This window comes from Amphiura filiformis, chromosome 13 (assembly GCF_039555335.1).
Source record: "Amphiura filiformis chromosome 13, Afil_fr2py, whole genome shotgun sequence".
NCBI classification, from domain to species: Eukaryota; Metazoa; Echinodermata; class Ophiuroidea; order Amphilepidida; family Amphiuridae; genus Amphiura; species Amphiura filiformis.
This window is the reverse complement of record NC_092640.1, coordinates 9,106,828-9,119,090: the sequence shown is the minus strand read 5'-3', so window position 1 is coordinate 9,119,090 and position 12,263 is coordinate 9,106,828. Positions and strand designations below refer to the sequence as shown.

The 12,263-nt window shown below is 36.0% G+C and overlaps 1 protein-coding gene across 1 annotated transcript; it reads right to left on the bottom strand.

The window, feature by feature from the left end:
* Positions 1-1,169: 1,169 nt before the first annotated feature.
* LOC140167192 (uncharacterized) lies at positions 1,170-11,843 on the bottom strand. Its single transcript, XM_072190548.1, has 5 exons — positions 10,845-11,843; positions 8,965-9,042; positions 7,112-7,155; positions 2,555-2,665; positions 1,170-1,665 (listed from the first exon to the last, which is right to left on the bottom strand). Exons 1-5 carry the CDS (start codon positions 11,662-11,664, stop codon positions 1,384-1,386), a joined length of 1,335 nt encoding a protein of 444 aa, XP_072046649.1. The 5' UTR covers positions 11,665-11,843; the 3' UTR covers positions 1,170-1,383.
* Positions 11,844-12,263: the final 420 nt, after the last annotated feature.

Here is a 12,263-nt window from a genome sequence, read left to right as displayed (position 1 = left end):
AAAAAATAGACAGACAGAAAGAAAGAAGAGAGAGAGAAAGAAAGTGAACAAGTAAGAAAACGAAAGAGAGAAATGGAACGCATGAAAGCGAAAGAGAGAAACTGAAAGAAAAAAGAGAAAAAGAAAGAAAAAATAAGTAAAAAGGGGAAGGAGAGAGGGAAGACAAAATGGAAAGAAAGAAAGAAAGAGAAACAACGGGAGAGCAAGAAAGAGAAAGGGAGAGAGAAACGAAAAGAAAGAAAGGGAAAGACAAAGAAAAAAAGACAGACAGAAAGAAAGAATGAAAGAAAGAAGAGAGAGAAAGAAAGTGAACAAGCAAGAAAAAGAAAGAGAGAAATGGAATGCAGGAAAGAGAGAGAAACTGAAAGAAAAAAGGAAAGACAAAGAAAAAATAAGTAAAAAGGAAGGAAAGAGGGAAAGAAAGAGGGAAAGAAAGAAAGAAAGAAAGAAAGAAAGAAAGAAAGAAAGAAAGAAAGAAAGAAAGAAGAAAAGAAAGAAAGAAACATCGGAAAGTAAGAAAGAGAAAGGAGAGACAAACGAAAAGAAAGAGAAAGGGAAAGACAAAGAAAAAATAGACATACAGAAAGAAAGAAAGAAAGAAAGAAGACAGAGATAGAGAGAAAGAAAGTGAACAAGCAAGAAAAAGAAAGAGAAATGGAACGCAGGAAAGAGAGAGAGAGAGAGAGAGAGAAACTGAAAGAAAAAAGGGAAAGACAAAGAAAAAATAAGTAAAAAGGGTGTTTGATACAAAAATTACGCAACAGATTTTATGCTAAGGAAGTCGTTTGCAATGTAGAGGCAAAAAATGGTAGGCCTGGTAGGCCTACCATCACTAACCGCGTAATAATTGAGCTGTTAAAAGCGATACCAATTGCCATTATCATTTCCATCGCTTATATATACTAACCGCCTCCGCTTACTAACCGCTCCCATTTACTCATCTAGCGGGGCCCCGCGCGAAGCGCGGGTACCCGCTAGTAATGTATTAATTATAGTAACTCAATTTTCAAAAATGCCTCCTTTGTCCCCCATGGACCAGATTGTGTCACATATTATACTCCATTACTGCAACCATACCTGCAGTTTCTTTCACACCGTTGCAGAATGAAACTGAAATATATGACCCATCACATCCATAGGTGTAGATCCGGGGTCGCCGTGGATAAATCCCCCCAATATTTTGCCAGGGGATGCTCCATACAATCATCCCCCAATGTTGATGCCTGAATATGGGTTTCTGACCAAATTAACCTTGGAGGGGCGCAGAATCGATGCTGATTTAGTCAATTTGGCGCCCCCTAAGGGTTGCGCCTGGGGCATGTTGCCACCCTGCCCCCCCCCATAGTTATGTCACTGTACATATATCAGTCCTGATATGAGGCATTAAACTGCCCTGCCACTTTGCACTATATCTCCAGGAGGTCTCTTACTCTTACCAGGTGAGTACCCAACATATTTGTTCTTATTATCTGGATAGTAGGTGCGTATCCTCCACTTACAACAGCTTGGTAGCGGTCTCCTGTTGCCTGGCCCTAAAGGTCCATGTTGCCAGAGAATAAACTGCTTATAGGTTTCTCGTCGGAGACTACAAAAATGCTTGTTGACATCATCACCAGTTGTGTATGGGTTGGATCTATAGACATTCACCAACATCTCATCCAGTTCCTGAAAAAGTTCAAGTAAATTGAAAGAAACAAAAAATTCTTTTATTTGCAGGCCAATAAATGAGTTTTTTTATTAAATTCCCACCGATTCCCATGACACAGACCCTATTGAAGTAAAGTGTTGATGTTACAACATTGTCTTTCTGTGCTATTAGTAGTGCAATTAGGACATATCATAGATATTAAATGAAAACAATAGGGGAGAGCATATTATTAGACCCCATTTACACAGAGAGATGTCGACTTCAATTGTGACATCAAATTCAGATTGCGACTAAGGATTAAAATATATTATTTCTTGACAGGGTGTTTACACGGTAGTCAACTTCAAAACAAATTGTGAATTCGACTTTTATGCCATCACTTGCTCATGCTTCAAATAACCATTATGAAGTCAACTTCTAATTATGTGTTCGTTTACACTGCAAAAGTTGAGTTTGAAGTTGACTTTGAATTTGACAAATGTTGTTCTGTGTCGTCATTTGAAAGCTCTGTGTAAATAAGGTCTTTGTTTCCACAAGTTAGGGGTAAAGGAAAAAGCATCATATCATTTTTTTGGTTCAGAAATACCAATTTTACTGGCTAAAATGATGCGCATCTGTTAATTCACAAGGCTCATAATAAAAAATGTTCATATTAAACAGGCCCACATAGAAAGTTAATTGTACACCCCCCTATTCTATTTCAATTTTGTTTAAATCCTGCCAGTGCCAACAGAGGGTATAAGCATACTGGAAAACCTTTAACGTCTTATGTTACATCAACATTTTGAACTATATGTTTACTGAAAATTGAATCCTTGTTGACTGTTTTTCATCCTCAGTTTTCAGATTTGACCCCTACTTTATATTTACATGTCATTCTCAAATTGAATAATCACATGTACTTACTTGAGTTAGAGACAAACAAATCCTTGCATTTCTGCAACACACTTGTTGATCTTTGGCCTCTGGTTGACATTTTCCACACACACACCATGACTCTGGCTCTGAAGAAAATTCCTGGGGAGAAAAACCACAAATACACCACAATCACCCAATTGAAGGGGGACGCATATACAAAGGTTGGAACAAAAAAGTGGAATAAGGGCCATTTTTTGGCAGTAACACAGGCTCGTGAAATATTGTGTTTTCCATAGTGGTGTATTGACCATACAATGTACACTAGTTTTCATACACATTAATAATTTAGTAACAAACTAATGAATATCAGCAAAATAAACACATTGCATGTCCTAGTGGCTCATCACCTGGCTACATTCCATGGAATGAAGCCGACAAAAACTTAAGAACTGAAATTTCACATCAGTTACAAAATATAATGAATGTCTGATTTAGTGGCATTTCTTTAAACCTGATTTTCTTGAAGTTGTTTATTTGCGGTGCCCCCACAATACATGTACGTGCACCACTATATAGAATACAGACAACAAATTATAAAAATAAAGGTGGGGGGGGGGGCACACATCAGTAAATTTGTGTTCACAAATTGACTCAGAGCTGAATACTTGTCATTTTTGATTAACACATAATATTTATTTTGAGCATTCCAGCAGACTAATCTTTTTTACATTAATAATCAACATGTGTAGATATATTAATAAATGTTTATAAAGGTAATTAGCCATTTAGAAAATTCCATGATGGCTTTTAACAAGGTAAGGAGTATAGTATCTGTCAATACGGATATCAAAATTTGTAAGAAAATTCTCATTTGGTCACTTTGGAAACTGAATTAGCCTCGTTCAGCATCAAATGAAATCTATTTCTAAGGGACCGCTCATTATTAATGCGGGAGGGGGGGCGGGAAAATGTTGAGCTTTATGGGTGAAAAATACCTACCCCCCCTATTGCGATGAATCAATTTCACGTAACCCCCCTATTGAATCAAACAAAATCACATAACCCCCTTTCAAGCAAACTTAAATATTAATTAATTCGGTCACAGAGATTGGGATTTTGACATTGGGAGTGATGGGGTGGGAAACAATTTCTTGAAGTCATAGGGAATCCAGCTCTTTTTGGCGACAAAATAAGTGTATTGTACAAAGGCGCGGGAAGCGCGAGGACATTTTTGCCATTTTGAAGCTGAATTGATGAAATATGATGCAAAAGTGGAATAAATAAAAAGGTTAATTTGGTCAGAAACCCACATAGGCCTACAGGTGATTGTATGGATCTACCCCTATGCCAATAGATCTACTTTTGATGAGAAAATTTATAGGTGTGTGCTTGGAGGTGGGGTGGTCATGTGGTGAGGAGTGAGAGGTGTGTGTAGCATGTGGCAGTGGCATAGATTTCTTTTTTGACATTGGGGGAGGGGGGGATGGGGTAGGAAAAAGGAAATATTTCTTGAACTTGGTATAGTGAATCCAGCACATTTTGGCTGTTTACTACAAATGCGCACGAAGCGCGCAATTTTTTGGCCCAATTGAAGCTAAAATGGTAACATATGGTGCAAAATGGGAACAATTTTGTTGTAATAATAAGTCAAGTTAGACAATTATGTATGGTATGATTGATATTGTTACTGTATGCAAAACCTTCCAGGATTCTTGGTATTAAAAAAATAGTGAATGACTATTAAATTTCACATGACCCCCCCCTATCAGGAAAAATAAAATCACATAACCCCCCCTGTTTGTCAAAGTGAAAATCACATAATTTTTTCCTGCCCCCCCCCCACATTAATAATGAGCGGTCCCTAAGTTGGTATTTCTGGATCATGAGTAACATATCTTTCTTTTGACACCAAAACTAAATTTCAACGATCAATTTCAAATTTTAACATTTTTTTCCTCAAAACATGTGCGTTTTCCCATAGGAAATGTCTTACAAGTGTGAAATTCTCATTTGGTCACTTTGGAAACTGAATTAGCCTCGTTTAGCTGTATATGCAATCTATTTCTAAGTTAATATTCCTAAATTTTGAATAAAATATCTTTCTTTTGATACCATAAAGATATTTATACGACGTTTGAATTCCGAATGGCAATCAAACAAAAAGATTGTTTTTAAAGGCATTTTCCCTTAAAACGTGTGCGTTTTCCCATAGGAAAAATGTCCCTTATTTAAGTTAATATTGAGATTTTTCCATTTTTGGAGTGCAATTTTCAAAATATTGTGATATACCTGATGCTTTTTGTTCTTTTAGTGGTTTATCTTCAAGTCTAAGAGTTGTTTTACCATGAATATGGACATTAACAATTCATATTTATAATCTGAGGGCATCTTAACTTGCTATATATTTTGCTCTGTGAAACCACTTTTTGGTTAGTTTGTGACAATTGTTGAATTTTAAGTTTTCTTGCATTTTTGGAGTGCATTTTTCACCAACTAAAGCAAATGGTGTGCCTTTTGATATTTCAGTGCTTTGATATTAAGTTATATAGTAACTTTAAATGAAAATTGAACATTAGAATCATATAATTTGGAATTTTCAGCACGCTATTGATGCCATCTCGTGCAAAATGCACGATTTTAGCCAAATTTTGGTGAAAAAACAGCCATTTTCCGGAACCTTTAAATTGCTGTAACTCAAAAACGATTTCTCCGATTTGAACCATTTAAATTGCAATCTTCTTCTTTTTGTAAGAATTATCATATAAGCTTAAAATCAATAAGATATATTATAGTTACAAAAATGGTGTGCCCCCCCCCCTAAGGCCAAAAAAAAAAATTGTTTGTTTGTCCATAAAGGCTTATGAAATAGTTGGGTCGGTAGGTCGGATTTTTTATATTTTTTTTACAGATATTGCACTTGAAACTGACAACTGACAAGACTGGTAAATAAGTCCAAACACACAGCACTTCACTGGTTTAACTCTTGAGATGGTTCTGCTGATAGGCCTGGCATTTTCGGGTAATTTTGTACCCGGGTACCCGGCGCATTTTTCGGGCGGGTAACCGGGTACCAAATTGCAAAAAAAAAAAAAAAAAAATTTTTTAATTTTTGTGTAGTGTCCCTGGACCTAGACCTAAACGCTAGGATCATTCATGGTTGATCTAAAAAAAAAAATTTTTTAAAAATTCAAGATGTTTTGTATTTTTAATATGAAAATTGATACTTTGTATTCATGTCATACTCTATTAATGATTTCAAAATGCATTCAAATTCAATGCATTTTGAAATCATTAATAGACTATGACATGAATACAAATTATCAATTTTCATATTAACTAGAGCGATAACCGCACCATAGCTGAACCATGTGGCTTCGGCAGTATATTGTGGTAGGCCTATACCACTGTCACCCGGAGGTATGACCGCCCGAGTGGTGTTAATGAAAGAGGAGAAGTAAAGAATATAAAATGAACTAGAGGAACTGTGCCCTTTGCAAGGGCACGAGGTACCGTAAGTTAGGCGGATGACTGTGACGATCTGATCAAGCAGCAATACTGTGCAGGATAGGCCTAGTATTAATTTTAATCAGACTGTTTCATTAATTGCCGTTTTAATATAGGCCTACCTTGATCGTGAGAAGCTGGCATTTTGAAAACTTGACTTTTGACCTCTGTATGACCCCCTTAATGAATTTTAAAATATTTAAAACATGTTAAGAATGTCATAAGGATCATTGCATTTAAATTCCAGCTCAATTGAAGCATTTTGAAAACATGACCTTTGACCCCTTTATTGCCCCTTAATGACCTTAAATGAATTTTAAAATATTTTCAACATGTTTAGAATGTCATACGGATCATTATGCGTTTAAATTTCAGCTCAATCGAGTATTTTGAAAAACGTGACCTTTGACCCCTTTATGACCTCTTAAGGACCTTAAATGAATCTTAAAATATTTTTTTAATGTTTAGAATGTCATAAGGATCATTGCATTAAAATTGCAGCTCAATTGGAGCATTTTGAAAACCTTGACCTTTGACCCCTTTATGACCCCCTTAATGACCTTTAATAAATTTTTAAATGTTTTAAACATGTTTAGAATGTCACAAGGATCATTGCATTTAAATTTAAGCTCAATCGGAGCATTTTCAGTTAAAATGACCTTTTTTGACCCCTGTGACCCCTGGATGACCTCCGACGTTTGGAAATATTTTTATCACATTCTTTATGTTTTCCTCTTTCATATGACACCACTCATGGGGTCATACCTTCGTGGCATTTAGAGATATGTCCATTTCAGACCAAATGGTTAGTTAGTAAGCTAGTAAGCTAGTAAGTAAGCTAGTAACATACACTCTTATAGGCTGATACCATTTCATGGTTCAGCAAAAATATAAAACATCTTAATTTTTTTAAATTTTTTTTTAGGTCAACCATGAATGATCCTAGCATTTAGGTCTAGGTCCAGGGACACTACAAAACCGAAAAAATAAAAAACTTAAAAAAAAATCAAAAAAAAATCTGAGTAACCAAATAAGTATCAATAAATCTAAGCACAGTACCCATCCCAACTCAAATATGCATGTGTTCAAAAGTTATTGTACCTGAGAAAGACCTTCTGACTGCTGTGGTTCAGGCATCTTGACATCTGAAAAAGCAAGAGTAAAATGTATATATAATTATAACATGATGCAATTAATCTAGAGAATATATTTTGTCAATCTGAGGTGTAGTCACTGTGGCAGCAAGCCAATCGGGTATGTGTTTTGAATTAAAACAGATAAAACGAACAGAGACGGGAAACAGTTATACTTTAGCAGCAAATTTTCGGTACCTTCTTCAGGCTTTATTATAAAATGACACAAGAAAACAATCTAAAAACAAAGAAGAAAATTAATGCGTAACGCATAAAAAAACAAGCATGAAAAAACCACGACAAAAATGCATCATGAGCGTGAAGGCGCATCTTAAAACGCAGCATAACAAAGGGGGGGCAAAAAACCTATTCAATAAGATTAAGGCCCTCGGGATTCAATGACTGTGACTTTGACATCATCGATGCTGTGATCTTGAAGAGATAAGTGCACGGCAACTGGCTTAAAACAGTCTATACAAAGAAATTCCAAAAGGGGGAGTGGAGAACTGGACCAATCGATAGGGCTTTAATATGTTCATTTTCAGCATTTTTCTACATGTACATATATGTAATACATACAAAGGGGTGGCATCTTGAAGGAATCATAATATGTGACGTGTCATGTCAAAAGGAGACACTTTTGGGCAGGATCATGAATGGAGATATAGCCAAAAATATGCCCGGGGATGATTTTTTCACAATTTAGGTTTGTTGCAAATTTGTGATGTTATGAATGTTAGAAATATTGTCTGATAGTTTCCGACCGGAATATAACTGGCATCTTGTATTTTTGGAGACATTTTTCAAGGTAATTCCTATTCTCAACATTGTCAATAATATTTTTAAAGACCGATATCTCAATTTCCAATTTTATAATACCATAACTTATGAACTCAATATCTTCGCTTAGGAATGTCCGATTTCATTGGGGAAAACGACGTTGTGGAGCAAAATATCTCTATATTTAAGATATGTAAAAACCTCGATATTGATAACCTGCCCAAAAGTGTCTCCTTTTGACATGACACGTCACATATCTGTTTATTTTATAATATATGTGGGTGGGAGTGTGGGTGGGGTGTGTCCGTATACATGTATGTGCCACCGGGGACCATCCTGGTTTAGCCAAGATGTATGATATTGACTGCAAAGTGCCAATAGCCTAAAAATGCATTTGAGAGTACAAAATCAGTCACTGCTTGTTGGGATAATATCCAAAGAAATTGTGTACAATTTGTGTAAAACAGGGTCAACATTCCTGGTTAAGCACAGAAAATCTGAAAAAATATGACACCCGTTTGCCAGTCCAGTTCAGGGTCCCCGTTTGCAGGCAAACAAACCAGGGTGTGGGTGAGGGGTGTGTGCGTTTGTGATTACCTGCAAGTATAGAAACACCCCCACCCCTACACACCTTCAAAATGAGAACACACCTGCAACCGTGGATGTCCTCGGTTTCTGGTGACCAGGACATCGCAAATAATGTAAAAATGCATTTAAAACAGGTCCATGTTATAGGGGGTTCAGGATGGGCCACAGTTGGATAGGATGTGTGTGGGAAGGTCCATGGTGTGCCGATTGAAATCGGGCGTGTATGTCCTCGGTTAGATAGAATTAAATCATATGCAGAATGAGGTCCTCATGTACAGGTAATTATAAAGAGGGGGAGTGTGTGTGTTTGTAGCCAAAAGCAATTTGAGGACACAAACATGAGAAATCTGTGCACAACAGTAGACATCCATGGTTCCTGATGGACAGTGGATTGTGAAAACTACAAATTTTGATAGTTTTATATCAAAAAACTCAAATTGGTGACATACTTACCTAAACTTAGGGTATGTAGAACTCTGCTAACAGCACCCACTTCCTGATCTTCTTCAGCCAAGTTTGATTTGTCTGGATCTAAAAAATTAAACAGTTGTTTTTACATTTTGTAAGTGCTATATAGGTTTGTATGAATTTACAGGAGAAGATAATTAATGGCCACTTATATTTTATGAAAAATTACAAATATTAAATTGTTGACTCCTTTGACAAGGTTACATTATGTTTTTTAAATACACATAATTTATCATCTTTTTGTGACAAAAATCCAGTGGTGAAGTGCATCTTACCAACCAGCACCAAACTTACAAAGGTGTATGCAAAATCAAAAGTTGAAGCAAATGAAGTTGTATTACCAGTGGCGTAGCGTCATAGGGGCATGGGGGCAGGTGCCCCCCAATTGATCTGAAATTTTAAAAAATCCCATAGGAAAATTGTAATTCCATTATGGTAACTGGATTCAATGCCCCTATAATATACGTAACGTTTGTTACCAATGTGTTATTATGTTTTTGAAAAAAAATGCAAAAACAGTCACAAATTTATCAAGGGGTGTAGTACCACCTTAAATGTTCATATCCCATTAATTTTGCAATATCATTCCACCTACATGTATAGTATTAGAGTTTAATTGATAACAATGACATAAAATGAATTGTGACTTTTCTACCAAACATGCATGTTTAGTTATTTATTTGTAGTATTAGTACTGTGAAGTGGACATTTTCACGGAACATTATTGTGCATGTTTTGTGCAACACAGATACAGTGAAAATAAAACATGCAAATATGTTTTTAATGTGTACATGTAGGCCTATATATGAAAACTCAAAGTTGCAAATTTTAAAACAAGCTATGTATTCCAAAATCAACAAAGTGCAAAAAAATACCTTCATAATTATCAGCTTTTTTCACAGTACCATAAATGTACTTAATATCAGATTGTTGACATTGAGAGGTGAAATTCGGGAGACAATACAAATATGCTACATCCATTTGTACTAGATCATGTGACACTGCCTAAAATAGTCAATGGGAATACCAGTGCAATGTATCAAAGGTTGCAGAACCCATACATCAAATTCAGTAGACTTTGGAGTTTCCCAGTCTTCAAATGTACACCCGGCAAACAAAACATGTTTATAAATAATGTTTAAAATTCAGGTTATACAAAGGGTAAATAAAGGGTACAAAACATGTAAATGATAACATTCAAAAACATTTTTGAAAACTTGCTGCAAAACATTCTAAAAGAATTGTTATTTTCTAATGTTGTCAAAAATATTTTGAAAAGGTGTTTTCAAAAAACATTTTACAATTTAACATTTTGAACAGAGCAAACGATGTTGTTACCAAAACCAATTCACATTTTCAAAGCATTTTTGTGTTTGCTGGGTAGCTGCAGAGCTGTATGATCTTACCAACGACTTGTTTACCAGTATCAAGTGACCTGGCTCATAGTTGCTGGTGCTGGTGGTACATGTAGGTGGTAAACTTTATCCAAGTGTTATAGGTTTGGAATTTTTAATGACAGACTATACATTGTATGTAGTCCATAAATTTGTTGGATACAGTGTACATGCCTCAGTAAATAAGGTGTATCTACAATATCCCAGGGGTAAAGGGGTGACCATTTAGGTATGCTCCCCTGAAACACCTGTTTTTGGATTGTACATCACCGAAAGACCAAAACATAATGCTGTAAGACCCTTCATTTTGATAATTTCAGCTCTAAAAGACTCCCAAATAGCTCATTCCTCTCATTTCTGGTTTTACCAGGCCATTTTCAACTAGAAAGCTAATTAAACACTTCCCAGATCCGAATGACCTTGTAACTTTTACCAATGATTGTTCTTTTAAAATTTGAACAATGTACTTACCAGCACCTATTAAGTTGTATATCATATGCATCACCTCTTCCATAGCTGCCCGTTTCTCATAGTCGTTCTCGAGACAGCGTTCCAAAAGTAGCTTCACCTTGGGATGGCAATCACCAGGGATAAGCAGTTGTTCTCCAGCATACAATGCCTGCGATACTTGCAATGGAGTTTTCCCTCTGAATGGGATATCCCCAGTCTCCATTTCCCATAAGACAACTCCAAATGAATACACATCACATTTTTTGGATCGCATTTGGTGTTGCACAAGCTCCGGTGCTTTCCACCTGTCTGTCCCCATCCCATAAGAAAAGTGTGATGCCTGTATCTCATCTGCAAACCCAAAGTCACCTAACTTCAAGGTATCATTGAGCATAATAAGAATATTCGGTGATTTCACATCTTTGTGAACAAGCCCATTCACATGGATATACTGTATAGCTGATCCTAGTTCATTAGTCCACTTAAATCGCAGATTAATTGGAACAGGACCACAGTTTGCTCGTAAGTACTGGAAAAGATCACCCTTCTCAGCAACTTCCATCAGAATGAATGTATCTAAACCTTCTTTATCAAGAACAACTCCACGAAACTTGATGATGTTTTTGTGGTCCAGTCTCTTGAGAATCTTAATTTCAGTCTCGGCATTTCGGCGTCGGACTTTCTTTGCCGCAACTTGTTCTCTCACCCTATCGTGCCGTGTTATTGTTCCTCGATAAACATCAGAGTACTGCCCCTTTCCAATTTGTAACTTTGACAGTTCCAACCTGTTTCTATCAACTATGAAATCAGATGCCACCGTTGCATAGGAAAGTTTGGCCATGATTATTTTGCATTTACTTCATGATCAAATCAAAGTCATTGGAGAATGGTAGCAGATGAAATCATATGGAGTTGGAGTCCCAAGTAGGTTGTACTGACTAGCAATCCAAAACCAAATTGGGCATTGTTCCTGGCAAAGCAGCTTTTCATAACAGAGTCATCCATGACCTCAAAAATAAAGATCCTGAAAGTACACAATCCAATATTTTTGATTAATTTATTTGAAACAAATATAAGTATTGAAAGGATTTTAACAACGATAGTCCAAGGTTGAACTGTTTTTGCCGGCAAAAAAATGTTTTTCAGATTTTGCCTGGTTTAAACCGGCAAAAACTTGTATAATCACTCAAATATTTTACCGGTACACAGAAAGCTCATAAACAGTAAACATACAACTTTTAATGAATCATTCAACATGTATATTTTTTGTCTCATCAAGTTTTGAATGATAAATACTGTATTCGTCCGAGTATAGTCCCACGTTCGAGTATAGTCCCACCCCCCAATTTTTCGAAAAATTCCAGAAATTGTAAAAAAAAAAAGAACAAAAAGTTCTGTGTCCCTGGACCTAAAACAAAAAAAAAAAAAAAAATTTGCACA